This window comes from Triplophysa rosa, linkage group LG12 (assembly GCF_024868665.1).
Source record: "Triplophysa rosa linkage group LG12, Trosa_1v2, whole genome shotgun sequence".
NCBI lineage: Eukaryota > Metazoa > Chordata > Actinopteri > Cypriniformes > Nemacheilidae > Triplophysa > Triplophysa rosa.
Window position 1 is genome coordinate 8,109,697 of NC_079901.1, and position 22,446 is coordinate 8,132,142.

Below are 22,446 nucleotides of genomic sequence, written 5' to 3' on the forward strand. Positions count from 1 at the left end.
GCAAATAATTTCTGATAACAAGCAGAAGAACCTTTACTTGGCTAAACTTGTCTCTCCAATATTTTGAATTTAGAATGCGATACCAAGTTCAACCGCTAGATGTCAATGTCCCATAAGGTTTCTTTAAATGTGACAAAAATTCACAACGCATTAAACAAATTGTTTATTTAATAAAATTAACATACAACAAAATTCAACAAATCGTTTATTTAATACAATTATTATACAAAAAAATCATATTAATTAATATTAACATATATTATAAAATATTTATAAATAAAATAGTTATATTATTAGACACTAGCCAGTGGTGCGTTTCCTGAACAACGACGTAACTCGCAGCTTCGTTTGAACCAAATTGGTTCAGCAATCTAGTTGATGAAGTCACACAGGTGGTAAAGTAATAACATCTACTACTAAATACGTTCAGATCGAATTAATGTCAAATTCTAGCTGTTGACATGACATTTAAAGACTACTTTTGTTATCCTGTTTTTGTTCTCTGTTGATGTAATTCTAACGATAACTTCTAACTACAGCTAACCAGTTCCAACCACACAACTTTGCGATGCTGTTCGCGAATGTTTGTTGGAACGATGGTTTCGGGAATCACTTGAATCGTTAAACTATGCGGGTACGGCGGAACTTGCGACCATAGTTGCCTAACGATGCTTTTGGGAAACGTATCCCTGACCGATCAACAAACACAGACTGGAAGTTAAAGGCAGTCCAGGCGCGCACATCCAATGAAACGGTCTGTAGATTAAAGAGTATATTTTGAAGAATGTGGTCAACTGGCACCCATTCGCTTGCATTGGTTTTGTGTCCATGCAATAGAAGTGAATGGGTGCGGGCACTGTTCGGTTACCAACATTCTTCAAAATATCTTATTTTGTGTTCTGCAGAAGAAGTCATACAGGTTTGCAATGACAAGAGGGTGCATAAATGATGACAGAATTTTCATTTTTGGGTGAACTATCACTTTGAGTATAAGAAAGCACTAAAAAACGCTGCGATTTTCAAAACTTCTGTAGCCAAACGTGCCCAACAGAGAGCTGATGTGGGCTTTAAATTGTTACAGATAAAAACACATTTGAAAAGAAGCTTCTGCTCTGTAACTTTGGTGAATAGCATCATACAATCCATTTTTTCTACACATATGCAGTCTGAGAGAACAAGCTTGCCTTGCTGTTCAGAATAAACCGCTTTTAATCTAAACAAGTATAAAGCTTCCCATCACAGTGTTATCTCTTAAACGCCAGCAACCCCTAAAACAGGTGACGCTTTAATTGAAACTGCAGGGAGATGGACAGAAAGAAGAAAGAAAGCGAGCGAAGGTGAAAGAAATCAAAGAGAATTAGTGAGTCATTCATGAGTGATAGCGTGATCGATAAACTTCTTTAATCTGATCATTCTCCAGCTCTGGCTGTTCAATTATGCATCTGACAAATGTTAAAATAATAGAACAATATCACCAAACTGCACAACCAGGCAAAATTCAATAAATTCCCCTGAGCAAGAGGGGAGTTATTGTCACAAAGCCCTTGCTGAGAAACAACAACTGTCAATGAGGCAAGCATTCAAACTGTTTTAAAAGCAAAAATAAGAAGCTAAGAAGTTTTGCTAATAGGATGAATTTTCTATGTAAATATGTATGATTTATGTAAAGCTGGCTCTTTTTACAATATGAGGTAAAATAACCATCTGGGACTGTTCCTTTAAAGGGATAGTTCACCCAAAAATGCTTTCAACATTTATTTACCCTCTTGTCATTTCAAACCTGTATGACTTTCTTTCTTCTGCAGAACACAAAAGAAGATTGAAGAATGTTGGTAACCAAACAACATTGGCCCCCATTGACTTCAGTTGTACCATTTCTCAAAATATCTTCTTTGTGTTCCACAGAAGAAAGAGTCATATACAGGTTTGAATGTCATGAAGGTAAATAAATGATGACAGAATTGTTATTTCTGCGTGAACTATTATAACCACACATGTTCGTTTTCCCACATATTTTAAATGATCTCCATATTTCTGATGCCTATCTGTTTCTTTCCTCATTGTCACTTTACTTTGCAGGATTGGGTGAGTGTTACCAAGTGCAGACAGATGGGCAGTTTTCGTATTGTTTGATGCTTTATCTCACTCATGGCAGCATTCTGACTGCATTTGGTTGAGGCAGATTGGCACAGTGTTGACAGGGAAACTGCAGAAGTTCCTGTACATCTAAGCATCCAAGGACACTGCTGCCCCCTGTGTGCAGATATACACAGAGTCTATCAAGCTCACTTATGCAGTAAACCGTGCCCGCTGCTACTCGCCCGAATGAACCGCTTTCAATAATTCATCTGATTTGCTGTGGAGAAAGATTACAGGCTGGTGCCCGCAGATGCTTTATCAGAGCTGTCCACACAAAAGCTGCAAAGTGCATTGTGATGATAACGGAATAATTGTTTTATTTTTAATTCTGAAAGATGGTTTTATTAGTTCAGGTCCATGGTTAAGGAGCCCAGGTGGCATGTATGGAGAGTTACGGGTTTAGATTTTGAATACCAAATACAAAGGTTTCCTCCAGCAGTCATTTGGTTTGATGGTTAAAAACGTCTACTTCAAAATTCCTCATTCATTTTTGCAAGCTCTATCCTTCAAATTCCAATATCATATTTTTAGTTTGTCTGTTGGATGAGTGAGTGAACAAAATAAAAGCACACTGGCATACCGTTAGGCAAGGATCAGCTGTATAATGAAGGAATACATAAGATTGAAGTTAAACTGTGATGAGTTTAACTTCAATGTGAGACTTTTCAAATGAGACTTTTTTAACTTAAAAAAATTCTTTAAAAAAATTAAAAAACACAACGCATTACAAAAATACATTTAATCTCTGTTATATTGTTCTTCTATTGCGAAGTGCCTTTATTTTTAAGAGTGTAAGATCACGTCATAAACATTTCAAATGAACATTTGCTTGCTTTTTCTGGCATCGTGTTGAAAGCTTATGAAGATCAAACTTGTCACCAAATGTGCACATGAGCAGTTTTTGAACAAATCAATTGCCATCTTAATTGGAATATGGTAATATTCATATCACGGGACAATGCTTGTCACATTATTTCTAGTTGGTGTTGAACATTTCTGACTTCTAAATTTAGTGCATTTAGCAGTAAGAAAAGCTGCATTAGAGTTGCATTTAATCAGAAATGTGAGTATTTCACAACCTTAGCCGCTCATTTGCATTATAGGGAACGTCTGAAAACAGCCGACACCGAAATTTTAGCTTTGTAGACTAAATACAAAGCTGTTTGACACATTCAGATCTGCCAACCAAGAAATCATGTTTCTTAAGTGTCAAACAGGCCCAGCGAAGAGATAAGTTGAAGAACATTGACAGTCCTCATGTCAGTCACAATGTAAGCAAGTCATCTTACCAAATTATTATCTCCACACATTATTATTTTCCTACGGCGACTTTCCTTGCACAGAAAAACATACAGTGGCTTACATAAAGTATTCATGTTTGAAGGAGCTCTTATTTGCATACAAAGTGAAGGTTATGGAAGAGAATAACTACCTAACCTTCTCGTGTTACAACCACACCACAACCTAATGGCAAAGTAACGCACTAAAATCATCGGGGGACGTGGAGAGTGGGTGTAAAATGCGTACGGGGAGAAGATTAGTAAAGAAATTGGAGGTGGCACGAGGCCATTTAATGTGTGATCTACAGGTAATGAGATATACGAAAGGAAAGCATCTGTTGATCTGATTTAGACTGCATGATGGAGTGGGACAGAGAAAACAGAGACTGAGGGGAATTGTGGCACATGAGATTTATAATCTCGCAGCAATAAATGTCACAACTGCAAAGGTAGCTGCACAGCAAAATTCAGATTTTTAACAGATCTCGGGTTTAGTGATCAGATTCAATAAATATTTCAGTCACACGCTGCGTTGTATTCAAACACAATAGCAGTGACCTTTTGAGTCCATAACAGGTGACCAAAACCTTCACACTTTTAAATATACTTTGATGCGATTTAAGATTTTATTTCCACAAAGTTTTCTTCTAGTGTAGTTTGGATAGTGGTTTGTGAAGGCATGCTTAATTAAGTTTTAATTAAATTTTGCCATGCAACTCTTCCTGCACCGTTTGCTTCACAGACATGAATGATTTCTCAAACTGTGCAGTTTGCTAAGAGTTGTGCTGATCATTTTCTGCATGATCAGATATTGAAGGAGGGACCTGAGCCATGTCGAGGGACAAAATATTAGGGAGATTTAGAAACGGATTGTTTGGATTTAAGTAAACAACTGGAAACACCTAAAAATCACTCCGAAAATGTTACCATGTGTTATTAGTTTTGAGCGGTTGTTTTCTGGCAATATCAGAACTTGGAAGGTAGCGATTGGCCAATCAGAACAAAGTACACTGTAAAAATAACTTTAGGATTTACTTAAAGTTTTGAACACAATTTTTAAAGTAAATTTTACGTCCTTTTTGTAAGGTTTTTTAAAGTAAATTTTGCTTATTTTTCTGTGTCAAGTTTTTGCATGGTTTCCATGTTTTACTTGTAAATTCGCTGTCTTCCTTTGTAATTTGACGTTTTTTCAAAAATGTACAGTAAAAAAATACCATAAAACAAAAATCTTCCGGCAGCTGGGGCGCCAGAAATATTCCATAAAAATAAAAATAAAATGTAGAAGATTGTGTGGTGAGTTTATTTGTATGAACAAAGAAACAGAGTTTTCCGAGATCTCTAGTTAGTTCTTGGTGTGAATGTGTCCTTCATTTTTTCCTCATGTGAAACTCTCGGAAAACTCTGTAGTACTACAGAGTAGGGTTGTCACGGTACCATAAACATGTCTTACGATACTATACCAGCTGAAGTATCTCGATACCAAGTAGTATCACGATGCTGTGCCATATAATTCAAATCTATACAAAAAACACAGATTTAGATTAAACATTTTGTATTTACTATAGTAAACTGTATTATACTTTGCACTAGAATATGTTGTTGTATTAACTGTAGCAATTGGATAAATTGTAGAAAATACATTTACATTTAGTCATTTGTAAATACTATTATAGTATACTTAAATATTTACTATGATAAGACTCAAAAACACTAGTATCTATGAGTTTTAGTAGTTTACTGTAGTAAATACTAAAGTACACTAGATCATTTTTCACGTAGGAACTGATTCAAATGTTGGAAACAAATTTCATTGATACTGCAGTCTTTATAAAGGGAAATATTAGGCTTATTTTAAATGCAGAACTAAAACGGCCAGTAGGTGGCGTCAATTTTCCACTGAGTTAGTGAATCATTTGACCAACTCGTTCAAATCGCTAATTTGAATCATTAACTCGTCCGAGACATTCAAAACACACATTCATTTTGGAGATAAACACCGCAAAAAGGCAGATGTAAGTGTTCAAATAAATATTAATGCGCATATGCAACATTAACTACGGTACTACGATACTACCGTTTCAAAAATAGAGAGGCATCGCGGGTATTTTGAAGCTTTAGCATCGCGGTGTTACCGTAGCACCGGTACACCGTGCAACCCTACTACAGAGTACTAGTAGCACCACACCATGTCAATGTTTTATAGCTCATCAGCTGGAACAAAAACCGCTCTGAAAGTGATTTAAACCATATTGTACCTTAATATTGTTTCTTTATCTTTATACAGTAGTTGTGGTGAGGACATTATTTTCTTAATTTATTTCAAACTTAACGTAAAACTGCTCATAAGACAAAGACTGAATGGTTTTCTCACATGAATGTTGTGAAGTGGTGGAGTTTTGATGCACAGTAAGATGTAGAAGAGAAACGTGTCAAAGCTGTCGGTATATAGAGATGATCCATCCTTGTTTTGCTGACTCTGAATTTCAATACGACTTGCCCTGTTAGCAAGTACATAATCCCTCAGGCCAAAGAGAGAGCTGTAGGTTAACCTGTCAGACATCTGCGTGGATACTAACAGTGGAGTCAGAACAATATATAGTGTAAGTTTAAAGGTTTGACAAACCCTTCAATGTGAAATAAAAGCTTCGTAATAAACCAGTGAAGAGAAAAAAACCTGAAAATCTACAAACAAACAAGCTTTCTCGCTTTTTAATAATATAATCTGTCATCTGTTTATTTGAATAATAAACTCTCTGTAGTTTTTGGTTATGTGGACAGAGGATGAGATGTCATAGGAACTTCGTCTCTGCTATGAGTGCTGATGTGATGTCTGGAAGAAGTGGCAGGGTGGCTGACATATGGGTACGAGGAATGAAGCAGACTCGAGAGGGAAAGTGACTCATCTGAGGTGCTGAGAATTTTTAAACACGAGCCGAGAGACTCTTATCTCGCTGATGAATATGTGGCAGATGGCAAACTGGGAAGCAGCGGCACCAGACTGAGATAGTCACGGTGTCTGAAGGGCAGCTGCAGACCCACTGGAATAGATTATAATATTATAGTCTGTTTTACGAACCCCCAAAGACCAGACAAATTACACAAAACACTCAAATCTATATTCGTAAAATAGATTTCAAAAGTAATGCAGTGATGTTGCCTGCAAACTCACCTGAAAGTTTATACTTGATTTACCTTTTTATACAGGTTATCCTTAAAGAGACAGTTCACCCGAAAATGAAAATTCTGTCATCCTTAATTCATCGTCAGGTCATTCAAAAACTTTCTAGTGAGTTTTTTTTACCCGTAGAACACAAAAGAAGATACTTTGAGAAATGTCTTAGGGGTTTTGTGTCCATATAACGGCTGTCAATGGGGCCCAGTGTCGTTTGTTGACCAACATTCTTCAAAATATCTTTTTTTGTATTCTGCGCACCCTCTCTTTTTAAATGAAATTATAAGAAAGCTTCTTTAACACAAAACCCTAGAAATCGGCCTTCCCAACTCCCCTTCAACATCAATCATACATTTTTATTTTTCAGACGTTCTGGCAATAGTTCCTGTTTGTTCTGGACCTATTGTATCTGGACCTGAACCTATCTGTTGTCCGGTGTGGGCTGAACTCCAAGATGGATTCTGTGAGGCTAATGAAGTCCAAGACCAGGTCCTTCCTCTCCATCCCTGCCGGAGAGAGTTTAATCCAGTTATCTGAGCTTTCTCACGGATAATCCCTCCACTTCCCCACCTGTCCGTCCTTGAGCCCTGCAGCCGTTCTCTGGAATGACCGTCTGCTTCTGAACGCTACAGGTAAATGATCATATATAGCAAGATTTAACGAACAAGAAAAGGCAAGACTCTGATATAAACGTGTCTATTTGATTGACAAACATTTGAGTTATATTATTCTTGTTGGCTCTTATATTATTGACTTGTTCTTTTGAATATAGATTAGTAGTATTTGCTCCAAAAGTAATTCAGTGGTAGTTTAGTGCTTTTTAAATAACAAAAACACACTCAAGCAATTTTGTTTTTATTACATTTTTCTTTATTTTCATTATCGCTATCATCCTCCTTTACATAATCAAAGTCAATTGAATTTCCAATTGAGCGACTCCACAAAAAGGTTTATAGGGAATACACTGTATGAGATTTCTCTTTGGTTTAATGCCTGAGCTGAAGCCGGTCACAGCTCATTTCCTCACATATTCACAAGTGTCAACCTGTTTAAACCTCGTGACAGCTGTTTTGACTAGCAGTTAATCAGTACTATCATCTCTCCCATCTGCTCCTAGACGTTTTAGACTATTCTGTGTAATGTATGTCAAACTGAAGTTGTGTATTTTGTGTAGTAGTAAGGTGATTTTGTGAAATCGTGGTGTGTTTTTGTTGGTTGGATTTGAGATGTCTGTGGCTCAGCTGGTGGAGCATTGGTTTAGCAACACTGGAACGTAGTTTCAATGAACGTGTTTTGTTTACTGACTGACGTGCAATTAGGGTTGGGAATCGTTTCAATTTTATCGATTCCGATTCCAATTCCGATTCTGCTTATCGATTTCGATTCTTATCGATTCCCAGTTTCGATTCCACAGTTGAAGTAAAACATTTAGATATCAACCTGTATGGTCATTTAGCCTGCTTATTGACTTGTGTGCAACATATATATATTTATATATTTTATGAGCACCGTTTTGTGTATATTTACACATAGAAACACACCTTTTCTGATTTATTACAATTTGTATTATCATAGTTGAACTACATCATGGTTAAACTGCACTATAATGCAACTATGGTTAATTTGTGATTCCTGTGCTTTAATGCAAATTCTATAGCTAAACTATGCTTACTATAGTAAAAAATATCTATAATTTTCATAAGGGCTTTTATTGAGATATCAGCAGATCAAGAAACGCATGTACTTTTCTGAAAATATGCACACAGGAATTGATAAGAGGAATTCAAATTTTAATCTCAAGTATCCGATTCCTATTCCTTTCGATTCCGATCCGATTCCTAGCCTTTCGATTCCGATTCCAAATTGGAATTGATTTTCGATTCCCTACCCTACGTGCAATGGAGAGTTTATAGTGAGGGAGAAACCAACAACACACTCACAGACACATGTCTCTCCCCTCAGGTGTAAAGTGGAACAGGATAGACAGACAGGTACAGCTGGCAAAGTCTATTTCCGCAGGTGTCCAAGCCCGGAGAGATTAGGGTCAGAGGCATTTATCAGTGATTAAGAGTGACAGGAACCCATACAATATTAAGTACATTCCTATTGTGTCAAACCATAAAATCATGAATAACATTGTGAAACAATGCATGTCTTGTAAATATCATTTATCAAATTTCTAAAACCAAATACAAAGTACAAAATACAAGTTGTACAAAATGATTGACAGGCAGAGTGTGTTCCTGCTAAAACAATGTTAGGAGGTGTTTAGGCACAAGAATATATAGATCTTGGCTGGCTTCTTTCAGGAATTAAACCAGCGATTTCACTTCTCATTTGATATCTCATTATCTTTTTTTATTTTATGGTAATTAATGAAGGTTTTTAGTTTAGTCTCTGAAATCCAAACCATCCCCATATTACACTATGTGTATTCTCTTGGAACTAATTCATCTTCTGACCCTGTGTTTTTTCTATACCTCTGTTGCTTGATTTTGCCATTTTGAAAATAACATGTTATGTTTTGCGCTACTCGTGAGGTGTAAATGGGGAGTGAAATGGCCTATTGGTGCCATCTTTGACACATTGATGTTAATGTGATTCTTTTATCAATATTCATGATATTCAGTCATTTTATATCTCAGCACAATTATCTCGATAATATCTAATAATCGATATTTGGCCCAATCCTTAGGGCTATGCAATTAATAAATCGATTTTCGATTTCAATCTTGGCTTCCAAGATTTATGAAAACAAAATAATTGAGGTGAAACAATGATTATTTGCAAGGATTGTCTCATTCTTTTTTAATTATTTGTTTAAATGTATGCATATATTTGATCTTATATTTTTACACATATTTTTTATTTGTTGAATCCAGTGTTAATTAACAAGTAATTAAATTATTTATTCATAATTTATCTATTAATTGAATTAATTTCCAAAGTGAACGAGTAATCGTTTAAATAATTGTGATGTCAACATTGGGTACATTAATTGTGATTATCATTTTTGTCATAATCGAGCAGACTAAAGTCATTTGCTTCACCACATCCATTGGTTGGCATTCTGGAAGATAAAAAATGATTTTATGGAATCACAATTTGTTTACTTAACAATGCTGTCCTGCCCTGTCCTGTTTGGTTAAAAAGCTCCACTCATGTAAATCTAAATTTTAAATAAAACATGTTTACTGTATAATAATGTGTGAATCAGAGGGTATCAATTAAAACTAATCAAAATCTTACATTCAGATTGAATCACAGAGAATTTAAACCTGTAATATCAAACATGATTTAAAATAGCAATTTTCTTTGTGATTTTCTAACTTCTTTAATTTAGTTTGTTTAGCATGTTTAGCTGGGTGGTGAAAGTTGTTCCTCAGCCCCCAGAACCTCCTGGGAAACTGGGAGAGGAGGGAAATCCCACTGCAACAGTGAGTGTGCATGTAATTGTATGTACAAAGAGAAATTATTGACAGAATTAAATATATCTTCACTTTTTCTATACTGCTCCACAGGAGACAGGGAAAAAAGAGAAAGCAAAACAAGGTAACAGTCCATTCCATCACATTTGACTTCAGCTTTGATGAACGACCAATCAGAAGCACCCCATCACAGAAAAAATACAGACCTGAGAATGTTGCTCATTCATTTTTCATATTCTACAGAAGCCAACCCAGCCAAGCCAAAAGAGGAGGTCTCAGAGGAGAACAGGTAATGCTTGTGTGAGTGTGTTCAGTACTATATGTGTGTTTAAGGTCCTGACAGACCTCATTACCTCTCTGTTTCTCTCTCTAGTTCTCAGAGTGGGGTTTTGAGTTGGATTTCTCACAGTTTTAACACTGCTCTCCCTCAGCCAGTAAACGCTTCTAAACCAGTCAACAATGAAGCTAAGGTACCTTCATCAGGACTGTAATGTGATTTCATTTAAAAATAATAATAAACTGTGTACATTAACAATAGTATATTTATATATTATAGTGAAAAACCAAGCTTAAATGAGTTCACCCAAAAAATGATCATTCTCTCATAATTTTCATAATTTCCTTTTTTCATCTTGCACCGAAACAAATAATCTTGTGACAAAATGTCATACAAATAGTTAGACATGTGAGAACCAACGGCTATAAAGTTATCATTGTGCTGTTATGTTTGTTATTTTAGTGCTATATGTGTTTAGTTGGGTTTCAGTTTAACTAAATAAATTCAAAATATTCATCGTTTTCTCACTCACACCTAGTGTTTCGCTTTAGAAGACATTTATTAACCCACTGGAGTCATTTGTGTATTATTATGGATGGCATATTCATGATGGATGTGTGTGCTTTCTGGAGCTTCAACGTGTTGGGTCCCATATAGCATTTTTGTATAAAATTCCCATAGAAAAGGAAGTCATTATGTATAATCTTTAGGCAAACTTTTCATTTAAAAGATAATTTATTGTTAGATGTTTTTTTTTGCTTTTTTATGTTTAATGCATTTGATACCTATAATGTTACCTAATGGTGTACATTATACAACCTTACTGTAAATGGTTACCAGTGATATACATGTAGGCCTACATCATGAATTGTAGAGGCATGACTTCTCACAGCAAATGTAAGAATAAAAGATTGGACCAATTTGCTAAGATGTGGACATAAAGTGTGTATTTTTGTTAACCCCTTTCTTTTTGTATCACTGATCAACAGCAAGAGGAAAATGCAGTGAGCAACAGGTATAATTTTAATTCATTTTATTGTACTCATGTATACACATATTCAGAAAACTTGTTTTTTATCTTTATGTGTGTGTGGTGTGCCTGTATTTGCTGTGAAATGAATATTTTGATGAGCACTACACCTGTTTCATTGCTGTATCGTGGATGCCAGTAACCCATCAGATGAGTAAGTGAGCTGCGGCTGACATCATGCTCCATGCTCTGCTTGCAGACCTGCATGAACTGCTCTTGGCATGCTGCGCGCGCAAAAGCAGCTTCTCAATTTTACCAGCTAGAGCAAACGCAAACATTCTGTTGCATTATGTGTTGAAGTTTGGCATATCATAGCGGTTTGACTTTCAAGGAACAAGTGACAAAGTAAAATCTAGTGACATGGAAGACTTTGTCTTGCTAGCATAGACTACTGCTTGGCATTTGTGTGCTGCGCAAAGTTGTATTTGTTGGTTTACTCCACCATGCTGCCACCTAGTGTTTGTTTAGGTCAAATCAGCCTTGCATGTATAACCTCACTTGTAACCGACCAACAAGTTGATGGATTGAACCGTGTTTATTCTTCCAGCAAGACTGGGATGATCGGATGGATTGTGCATGGGTTGGGAAAAGTGGTTCCACAGCCAGATGAGAAATACAAGGACCACACAGAGCCCGAGCAGACCACCGAGGTAAAGACAGACAGCATCGAATCATTACTTTGTGTAGTGTTGTTTTTAATTTGCGGTCTTATATTTGCATCTAGTGGTTTGCATTGCAGTAATCGTTTAGTTAAAGATTAAGGTAAAGATGAAATTGTGTCACAATAATGTCACACTATTAAAATACGTACACCAAGAAAGATATGTTATCGTCCCATAGGCCTACATTTTAAGTGCGTTCATCGTAAGTGAATGTTGTCATCATATTTGATCCTATGTTTTTAAGCACATTACAGTTTTGGACTAGTAATATATTTAGTAAAATCATAAAAAAACTAAATGCAAAAATAAATGAATAAAATATGCCAAAGAGGTATTTAAAAATATAGAAAGCTCAATGTCACTTAATATAAGTTGTGCAATAATTCTGCACAGATTTATTTTGAATACGATATCTTAGTATTTTTCGATTTAAGAATTTTTCTTGCAAATAGCAGATGTTATCCCTCAGGACTCCTAAGACTAGAGTTAATGGAGTTAGTGTCCTAGCACAGTATTCTAGGTTCACAGGCACCTGTTTCATCGATAGCTCTGTGAGAGTTTAATTGCATTTTCATTTAGACTGCAGCTGTTCCAGCAGTTAAAGCGGATCCTCCTGTAAGTATAGTGTTTTTGAGCGAGCTTTATCAGGGTCATGCTCCATATATGTCCCACTTTCCGCTGTTCCAATTTATTCAAGTTGTAAACAAGCTGACTGCTGCGGACAAGCTTGCGTAGATTGCTTTAAATAGGTACGAGCTGAATCTACTGTCATTTCAGTTCAATACAGTTCAATTAACTCCAGGTGACTGTTGTAATAAAAAACTAGCATTGCCATTCATGTCAGTAGTTGCTTAGCCAGCGCATACAGCCGTGAAACTACACACAGCGTGATGTCTGCCATCTTTACTGCAACTTCAGATCATCACAGTACATGAAAATGACACCCTTAAAGGGATAGTTCTCCTAAGATTTCTGTCATCATTTATTATATTGTTTGGAATAACGTGGGGTTGAATAAATGCTGAAAGAATTTTCATTTTGGGGCTGAACTATTCCTTTAAGGGCCCCAACAAATCGTTTGTGAAGTGTCTTCTATGATTTTATTTACATACAAAATAGTTATTTTGGTAGAATGCATGGCATTTAACAACAGGAACTGACATGCTGATATAACCAGTAATCATAACATAACCAGTCAAACTTTACAAATAAACAGTACGTGACCTAAATACTATAAGAAGAAAATGATCTAAAATGAAAACATCTTTGTCTTTTCTTTTCTTCGCAGGTGTGTGAGGTGAAAGATCTTCAAGGTAAGTCCAGCCTCTACATTACCACTTCATACAGTACGTTGCCATGAATATACAGTAGTTCGGAGGATTAATGATGTGATGATTCTGTATTGATCAGATGCCAAGCCTCTTCCTCCTATTCCAGTGGTGGAAATGGTTTCTGATGAAGAGCCAGATGCAGTTAACATACCCTTCTCTCCAAAGTACCGCCAGCCCTTCATATTTTACATAAACCTGTATTTTTTTTTACATGTGTTATTCTCTAGTTCAGCATCTTGACATCTATCGATTTTATGTATGTAATGTTTTACTTTTATGACTTTAGTTTTTTGGAGACAATGTTTAATGTTTATCATTTATTTGCCAAAATATAAATGTAATGTTCAGTTCTGTGTTAGAGCACACTTTAATATTGTCTTTATTTCCATATGTTCCTCTCTTTTTTTAGAGTCATAGAATGGATCAAACAAGGTTTCGAGAAGGTGGTTCCTCAGTCTCCAGTTAATCTTCAGCCTCCTTCAAATTCAGAAACTCCATTCCTGAAGGCTGCTTCTGCTCCTGTGACACCTTACAAACAACCACCGAGTATGATTCACCTGTTCTTATTTAATAAGAATGAAATTAAGATCACTAGGTTGAGCTTTTCGTGAATGTTCTGCATGTGTTTTTATGTATAGCACCTGCGCCCGCACCCACACCTGCACCCGTACCCGTACCTGCACCTGCACCTGTTCCAGCATCTGCGCCCACACCTGCTCTTGCACCTGCAACTTCTGAACCACCAAGTGTAGTTGAGGAGTCGAAAGGCGTGGGGTAAGTTTAGCTCATTAACTCTTTTTTTATCCTAGTCTTTTATTTGTAGGACAGATCTGATGTTGTGCATCATGTTTCATTTGTTTTACAGTATGGTCGGCTGGATTGTGCAGGGCTTCGGGCGTATGATGCCACAACCAGTACTGAAACCAAAAGAGGTAAGTTGCACTCACACTTCTCATATGGTACATTATACCTTTTTTTTTTAATTTACCATCGTCATTGTGTTTATTTACAGGAGAGCTCTGATGTTGCTCAAAATGGTAAGTTTTGTTACTTTTTTACTATTTCTTATTATTTTCAGCACACACAGACACCTACTGCACAATATGTGATATTTTACATCCTGGTGACACTCGCGACAGTTGCGTTTCATACAATCTGCATTTTGGAGTTGCAGACTGCAGTGCATGGGCAGTTTGGTCACATGACTGCAGGACAGGATGTTTTTTTGTAGGATGGAGGTGAAACTCTAACTCAGCTCCTCTTCTCCTTCTGTTTCAGGGGAGAGGGTCTCTAAAGCCCCCTAAACAAAAGGAGAAGAAGAATGGGAGAGTCATGACCTCCACACAGACAGAGAGAGAGCAAGAGATGTTCAGACAAACCCAAACACTCTGGAGTTCAGTAGAGCTAAACACGGCTTTCAGTGTTTTGAGCAGCTATGATGCACAATGCACAGTTTCATATAAACATGCCTGCTGGTTTCTACTAGCTATACGTTAAGTGCGCTGGTAACACTTTACAATAAGATGCTATTAGTTAACATTAGTAAGTGCATTAGTAAATATTAGCTAACAATGAACAATTTCGTTTTTCAGCATTTATTAATCTTGTCTATGTTAGTTCATGTCAATAGGTTGTTTGCAATAACGTGGTTTTGATGATGTGCAAAGTGCAGATGGATGGCACCAGGTGCCCAACAGAGGTCTTTTGAGTTTGTGATAGTGAATTCCTATGGAGAAAATCACTTGCTGCCCTCCATCTGCACTTTGCGCAGTGCCGTGACGTCATGTGCAGACAACCTATATAGTTATTCATGTTAGTTCATGGTGCGTTTACTAATGTTAAAAGTGACTACGTTCGATTTTAATAATGTATTAGTAAATGCTGAAATTAGCATTAATTAATATTAATAAATGCTTTAGAAGTATTGTTTATTGTTAGTTCATGTTAGCTAATGCATTAAGTAAGGGACAATGTACAGGCAGCCGGTTGTTATCCCAGAAATAAGTCCAGACAGTGTCATCAGGACCCGACGGACCCGAATCATCACATCATTACACGGCTACTTGCCACATGAGAAAAAAACTGGGCATGAAATGTGAATTTGAAATATTAGCTCATTTTTACAGAATGCAGACCTTCTGAAAAAAGGCAGAAAAGCCGTTTACTTTCATTTTTAAGGTAAGAAATGACGTTCAAATGTCACGAACAGGCAATTTGGTTTAATCATTTGTAAATATAATGTCATAAATGTTATTAAAAGACATATTTATAGTTAATTTGTCAAAGAAAACAGTCAAAATGATTTGCTGCATCCGGGTTAACATGTGTTATTAGTTTTGAAGGGTTGTTATCTGGGAATAACGAACCTGCAAATGTCGCGACTGGCCAATCAGAATCAAGCATTCCAACCAGCCGTGTAATAACTAATTGTTAACAAATAGCACCTTATTGTAAAGTGTTACCAGTGCGCTGAATGTTTTTTTAGTACTTTGATAATTAGGCTATATCAATGAAACATGGCAGTAACCCAGTCAGAGTTTACAATGTACTGCTAAGAAGCACTTTGTACTTGAAACAATAAATAAATGCTCTGCATCCGAAATCACCTACTTGCATACTATCCCTTACAAATAAGAAGTTCAGTTGTATTCAGTATTTAAGTGTGCTATGAGCATACGTCTTTAAAACTGAAAATAAGAAAGTATACTTATTATCTACTTCTTATTTCCTTCTCAGAAATATACCTAACTATACTTGACTCTCTGTATACTGCCGTTGGCCTATACTTACATACTCAGTTACACCTTTAAATACAGTATATATTTGATCAAAAGATAGTATTCTAAGTGTACTTGGATTGTAGTTGTGTTTACTAAGTAGCCTACTACATACCATATACTATACTTCAAAGTGTGCTTTTTATATACTAAAAAGTATTGCATCTTGTACTGAAACATTCAGTATACCAATACGTTTAAGTGAAGTATAGTTCCTGTTCAAACGAGAAACATAAATTGTGTCAAAGCTTACTACTGATACATTCAAAGTGGGTTTAAAAGTATAATTCTATAAACTAAGAATTGGGCCACTACAAGTCACAAGTAGTATCTAAAGTGCACTTACAAGTATTACCTGAAAAACATACTTGAACTTCACTTTAGTGTACTTAATAGAATGAACTTGAAGTATACAAATTTTCTGTAAGGGATAGTATGTGAAAATGAGTATGCGAAATCAGTATTATGTCCAAAACCTGGGTGCCTGGATCGTCTAATGCTTTTGTCGAGATTAAGTATGCATCTGATGAACACTTTTCTATCCCATGCGGCCACTGGAGCTGAAGCCACCACTTTAAAAATAAGTGAATTCATTGAAAATATTGACAAATTGTGAGCTGGGCTTCTCCTTTAAAATATAATTGAGATAGATACCAAGAACTTCAAACTTATGGTTAAACTGCACCTAAGTAAATTATTTTCACTGTTGTTGGTAGTAACAAACATACAGGATATATGACAATAAAGTATGGTGGGTGTAGTATGCAACATGGTGAATGTATGCATACTGCATCAACTAATATACTATATACCTGTAGAACAAAGTAGGTGGTTTATATAATTCAGTACGTATTGTCACAGTACACAATTTCGGATGCGGGCGTATGCCACTTTTTGCTTTTGCCAATATCTACACTGCTTGCTTTAAAAGGCAACAGTTAATGTGAGAAACAGAGAGCCCATAACCTGATTTTATCATGGTAAACATGTTAGCAAAGCCACTGCGTAATGTGCATACAATTCATTAATGTCAGACTTTACAACGATAAAGTGGAACATTCTAATGGTGTGTAATGATGTTGATGGACTCTGCTGTTTAACTGTGAAAAATGAATGCTAACATAGCACAGGCAGCTACTTTGTTTGCTGTACGACATCATTAATAAATAAATTATTTTGAAAAGCAGATTGTTTGTGGAGTTTTCAGATGATAAATACATTTGTATAATGCTGTTTTTATGAAAGATTACAATGTATTTCTGTCAGTTCACATCTGTGAGTTGATTCTAGCTTTGATATGTAGCTAAAATAATTTCATGAATTATTAAAATGCTTGTTGAGCATGTTTAAAACATATAGGGTAGAAATGTCTTGTTTCATCAAAAACCTTTTATTAAATGTTTTAAAACTCTCAGTCGAGCAAGTCTAAAGATAGGTTAGTAGTTCTTTTTGTCATATGCTGTCAATTTACAGACACCTTCAGAATGCAACAGCAATGCAAAATACAGAACAAAATACAAAATATTTAATAAAGAAAAACGGGGGACGGGCTCAATCGCACCTTTCGCCAGAAGGGTGGCAACCTCGGCCCAAAGTACAGGAGCATTCTCGCCTCGAACTGAGGTGAAGAGAATGCCTCGAAACCTGGGCGAGCGCCTGGCAAACTCGATTGCGTAGCCGAGACGGATCGTCCTCACTAGCCACCTGGACGGGCTGGGGAGCTGTAACCAGGCCCCGAGACACCGCAACAGAGGAACTAGGGGAGCGATCTGCAGCAATGTCCCCGTAGGGGGAGGTTTTGTGGCCGGCAGAACGGCTGCCCCGCCGAGGGCAGTGCCCTGGGGAGGCGAGCGGTTCTGCAAATTTACCTGCCTGAATACTCCACTGCCCGTCGCACCGTCGCATGGAGAGTGCTGAGGGGAGCGGAATTGGCATGACGCAATGTCGCACGGAGGCTGTGTCATGCTGTGATAGCCCAGGGGAAAGGAAGCTCTTTTACTGAGAATTTGGGCGCCAGGTCCTGAGAAGGTATGAATCGACGGCGATGTTGGGGCCGGAGCCATGCCCGATGTCCTGGATCTCCCTGGGCTGACCAGATGTCTTCCTCCGCAAACTTCTCTGGCCACGGGGGGGCGCCTGAGAAGGGGGCGCCGGGGCAGGAGATGCAGAGGCGCAGGGATGCTGGGAAGCAGACGCCGACCGGCACCTAGACAACCTAGAGGTGGCCTGATCACGGCGGGGCAGAATGTGTTTAATTGCCTTCGTCTGCTTCTTCACCGCCGAGAACTGTTAAGAAAAGTCCTCGACGGTGTCACCAAACAGCCCGCCTTGTGTGCCCGCACGTCAAGAAAGCGAACTTCAGAAAGTGGACATCGTCCAACCCAGCGCGCGCACCGTCACCTTTGTTGCCCGGAGAGTGAAATCAGTGGCGGTGCGCAGTTCCTGCATAACCATTGGGTCGCGACTTCCCTCGTCCATCTTCTTCAATGCCTTAGCCTGATGGACCTGGAGGATGGCCATGGCATGAAAAGCGGAAGCTGCTTTACCCGCGGCAGTGTAAGCTTTCGACCCCAGTTGGGACGAAAACTTACATGCCTTGGAAGGGAGCCTTGGTCGGTCCCGCCAGGTGGCGGCTGTCTGCGGGCACAGCTGCACCGCGACTGCACACTCTGCCTGGGGTACATCGATGTATCCCTTAGCAGCTCCCGAGTCGAGGGAAGTCAGGGCGACTGAGCTCGTCTGACGTGCACGCGCCGAAAATGGGGCCTGCCATGTCTTCGTAAGCTCCTCATGCACCTCCAGGAAGAATGGCACTGGAGCGGGAATCCAGATACCACGAGTCCAGCTGCGAGCGTTGGGGGAAGGCGGTGCAGTGCGCTGCAGCCCAATACACGCGGCGGCCCGGGCAAGCATGGCCGACATCTCCGCATCGGCCTCGTCCTGGGCTCGACCAGCCATAGCCGGGAGCTCCAGGGAGTCCTATTCATCAGATATCCGGAAGTCGCCATCTGATGCAGTGACGGACACTTCGTCCTCGTCACCGTCTCTGCTATGAGACAGTCCGCTCATCGGAGTCGGGACAGGTGAGCGTGCCGGGGCATGGACGGTCCGCGGTACGGACATGTCAGATCCACGAATGCTGTCTTAGCATGCTTGAGCCCCAAGCCTTTGACACAGGATTCGTGCCCGTCTGGTTCAAGAACAAAGTGGCCACACCCAAGATTACAGCAGCGAGACATGTCAGTGACACGTGCATGCTGTAGGAAATTCTCAACTCTTTCAGGAAAATTTGCTCTTTTAGACACTTATGGCTTCCCACCGAAATGCCCGAGGGGAGTCGTACCGAGAGGCCAAGTCCGCTGATCTGTGTCGTATGGTCCAGTAGTACTGAGAGATAAGCGCTTTGCATATAAAGATGCTCAGCAGGTTCCAAAGAACAAAAGGTGGATAATTGGACTCGCCATCTTCCTTTTATACCCGTATGTATGGGGCGGAGACTGGTGCGTCATACCATTCGCCAATTTCATTGGCCTTTTAAAAACTACAATCAGAGTGATAGGTTCTCAAGATCAAACCCCATCTATCGGTTCGACACAACGTCGAGAGACAGACAGAAAGGGAACCCTTCCTTTTGAGCTATTGAAGATGTCTAAATCCATTCCTATGGTGATGATGACCTGTCTGCTGTTTTCTTGTTCCGGGACAGTGTGCATCCTGCAGGATCCATGTGATATGGTGCTGGAGGAGGTGGACACAGACTGGGAGACCCAGAAGAAGGAACAGGGCTCTGGACGGGACGTCCAGGCTGAGGAGCAGGTGCTGCCCAACATCCTGCCACAGGTGCTGGCCATGCAACAGCAGGAGAATGCAGAGACCCAGACAGAGCGCTGGACACCTCTTATTGAGAGCATCAAGAAAGAAGCGGAGGAGGCTGCCATAGCAAACATAGAGGAGAGGTCAGAATCAATCCTTCCAGAAAGCCTGTTATCTTGGTAAAGAAACTGCCAGTCTTTTTAAGGGCCCACACTGCAATAAAATTGACATTCTTTCTGCATTTTATGTGTAGACTACAGCAGGAATGCATGGAGGCAGCTCGTATGGCAGAGGATTTGGCCCGACATGCTGCAGAGTTGGCCGTCAGACAGTTGGAGGAAGAGCATCCCATACAGATCATCACAGAGCTCAAAGATGAAGAACAGGACAATGAGGATCAGTAAGTCCCAAACACACAGCACACACAGTGTCCCTGTGATAAACCCTTCCACCAGCCTATTCTGTGTACCTTTGGTGTGATCTGAGATCTGGGGGTGTGATAACATCTGCGACCAAAGTGGGTGCTCTCTCTCTCTCTCACACACACACACACACACACACACATAAACATGCTCACAGTGTTCAGAATTCACCTGTTCACTGTTTGTTTCATCAAGACTGCCAAATATCCAGGAGGAAGAAATTGAAGAAGACCCAGAGTAAGTGTCGCCCCTACCTGCCGCTCTCGATCCGTGCTTTCTGCCAGGGTCCAACATTAACCCTCACCAAGCACCAAATTCCACTTGAATATTAATGTGTTAATAAACCTTTACTAGGGGCTGGTAACTACATTGCAAACAATTTCATGTACTGTATGGTTTAAATCGAATTCTGATGTGAACAGTAACTGTTAACATTATACAAACCATCAATGAAGGAAAAATCTTTGGGGATTTCTACATTTTCTAATTACTTTTATCAAGTGTCTCTAAGTACTTTGTAGAAGCCAGTTTTTATATCTTTAAAAAAATGCAAAATGCATTTTAATGGCAAGAAAGATATATTAATGGATGCCCATGTTCATTTCATGGACCACTGACAAAAAGTTAATTTTGGACCCCGCTTCCTATGAAAGCATACGAGGTGCAATAATCAAATTACATGTAATGTGCAAACTGGCAATGCAGCGTGTATTTCTCTAAATTTATACGCTTTTTTAACTCGACCACCATGTTTCCAACAGAGTATCATTGAGTGGGCAACAACGAGTGAAGTTTGTAGGCGTGTTTTCGTCTATTTTTTATTGCGTTTTGCTGCATCCACTCACAAAAATAAAGTTTTAATCTATTTACGGAAGGAAATTTCATGGAACATGATCTTTAATTTTTGACCTTAAAGAAAAAGCAATCATTTTTACCCATACAGTGTTTTGTTTGATGTTGCTACAAATATACCCGTGCTACTTGAATTGAAAATCTTTATTGCCCACACATGTGGAAATTCATCTTTGGTCTCACAATAACACAACAAATACAACACTTACACAAATACACTTGACTACACAGTCCAATACAGCAAACACACGAGACATACAAAAGCTTTTTGCCCCATGGATTACAGACATCTACAACATAATAAGTGTATAGATTTTAGGCTAAAACTGAGACCCCTATCTTAGACCTTGTTACGGGTAATTTGTTTAATAAAATAATGGCAGATGGAAAAAAAGAATTTTAAAAAATATTACTAGTTGCTATGGGCACCCTGTACCGTCTGCCTGAAGGAAGTTTTTCAAATTCATGTTGAAGAGGGTGGATAAAGTCCTGAGCTATTTGTGAGGCTTTCCTTCTTGTCTGAGTTGTGTACAGTTCCACTAGCTGCCTCCTTGTGAGTTTATTTTTGCTCCTAGCCCCCAGATGCCCATACCAGCAGGTGATGTTATAGGAAATAATACTTTCCAACAAACTGGTTCATACCATCCTCAGGATTCCCTTACTCACATTGAAACTGTTAAGTTTCCTTAAAAGAAACAATCTTTGCGTTGCCTTCTTATAGATGTAATCTGTGTGCTCACAAAAAAATAAATCACAGTCTAGGATAATCCCTAGATATTTGAAGCTCTTCACAAACTCAACATGTCGGCCCCCAATTTTGACCGGCTGACATATAGGTTGCCCTTCCCTAGTGCAGACAACAAGTTCCTTGGTTTTTAAAGCATTTAGTGACAGAGCGCTTTCCTCTCACCACACCACAAGGTGGTCTATATGCTCGAAATAAACCCTCTCTAAATCCTCCTTTCCTCTGACCATAAAACCAACCATAGCCATGTCATCTGCATACTTGAGTAGGGTAACATTACTTTCACGAATCTGCATTCCATTTATATACATAGAAAATAATGCAGGAGACAACACACAGCCTTGGGGCACTCCAGTGTTCAAAATAACCTCTTCTGACATGGTACCCCGAACAGAGACTCTTTGAGAACAATCAGTTAAAAAATCCTTAATCCATAACACAAGGTGCCCATTGGTATCAAGTTTTAATAATCGATCTAATTAAATGTCAACCCTGACAGTATTAAAAGCTGAACTAAA

At 38.6% G+C, this 22,446-nt stretch overlaps 1 protein-coding gene across 3 annotated transcripts in view; it reads left to right on the top strand.

Moving 5' to 3' along the window:
• Nucleotides 1-7,138: 7,138 nt before the first annotated feature.
• cngb1a (cyclic nucleotide gated channel subunit beta 1a) overlaps nucleotides 7,139-22,446 on the top strand; it is a 29,557-nt gene continuing 14,249 nt past the window's right edge. The window contains exons 1-17 of one of the 3 annotated variants that reach the window (XM_057347426.1): nucleotides 7,139-7,223; nucleotides 9,935-10,028; nucleotides 10,113-10,143; nucleotides 10,263-10,308; nucleotides 10,393-10,489; nucleotides 11,286-11,311; nucleotides 11,466-11,480; nucleotides 11,874-11,976; nucleotides 12,568-12,603; nucleotides 13,277-13,301; nucleotides 13,399-13,483; nucleotides 13,729-13,865; nucleotides 13,958-14,093; nucleotides 14,185-14,251; nucleotides 14,332-14,356; nucleotides 19,803-20,052; nucleotides 20,163-20,309. In XM_057347426.1, coding sequence (XP_057203409.1) covers nucleotides 9,945-10,028; nucleotides 10,113-10,143; nucleotides 10,263-10,308; nucleotides 10,393-10,489; nucleotides 11,286-11,311; nucleotides 11,466-11,480; nucleotides 11,874-11,976; nucleotides 12,568-12,603; nucleotides 13,277-13,301; nucleotides 13,399-13,483; nucleotides 13,729-13,865; nucleotides 13,958-14,093; nucleotides 14,185-14,251; nucleotides 14,332-14,356; nucleotides 19,803-20,052; nucleotides 20,163-20,309 — 1,310 coding nt within the window. In that variant the 5' untranslated portion in view covers nucleotides 7,139-7,223; nucleotides 9,935-9,944. The remainder of the gene's footprint in view (nucleotides 7,224-9,934; nucleotides 10,029-10,112; nucleotides 10,144-10,262; nucleotides 10,309-10,392; nucleotides 10,490-11,285; nucleotides 11,312-11,465; nucleotides 11,481-11,873; nucleotides 11,977-12,567; nucleotides 12,604-13,276; nucleotides 13,302-13,398; nucleotides 13,484-13,728; nucleotides 13,866-13,957; nucleotides 14,094-14,184; nucleotides 14,252-14,331; nucleotides 14,357-19,802; nucleotides 20,053-20,162; nucleotides 20,310-22,446) is intronic. The other 2 variants (XM_057347428.1, XM_057347427.1) reach the window with 2 other exon arrangements.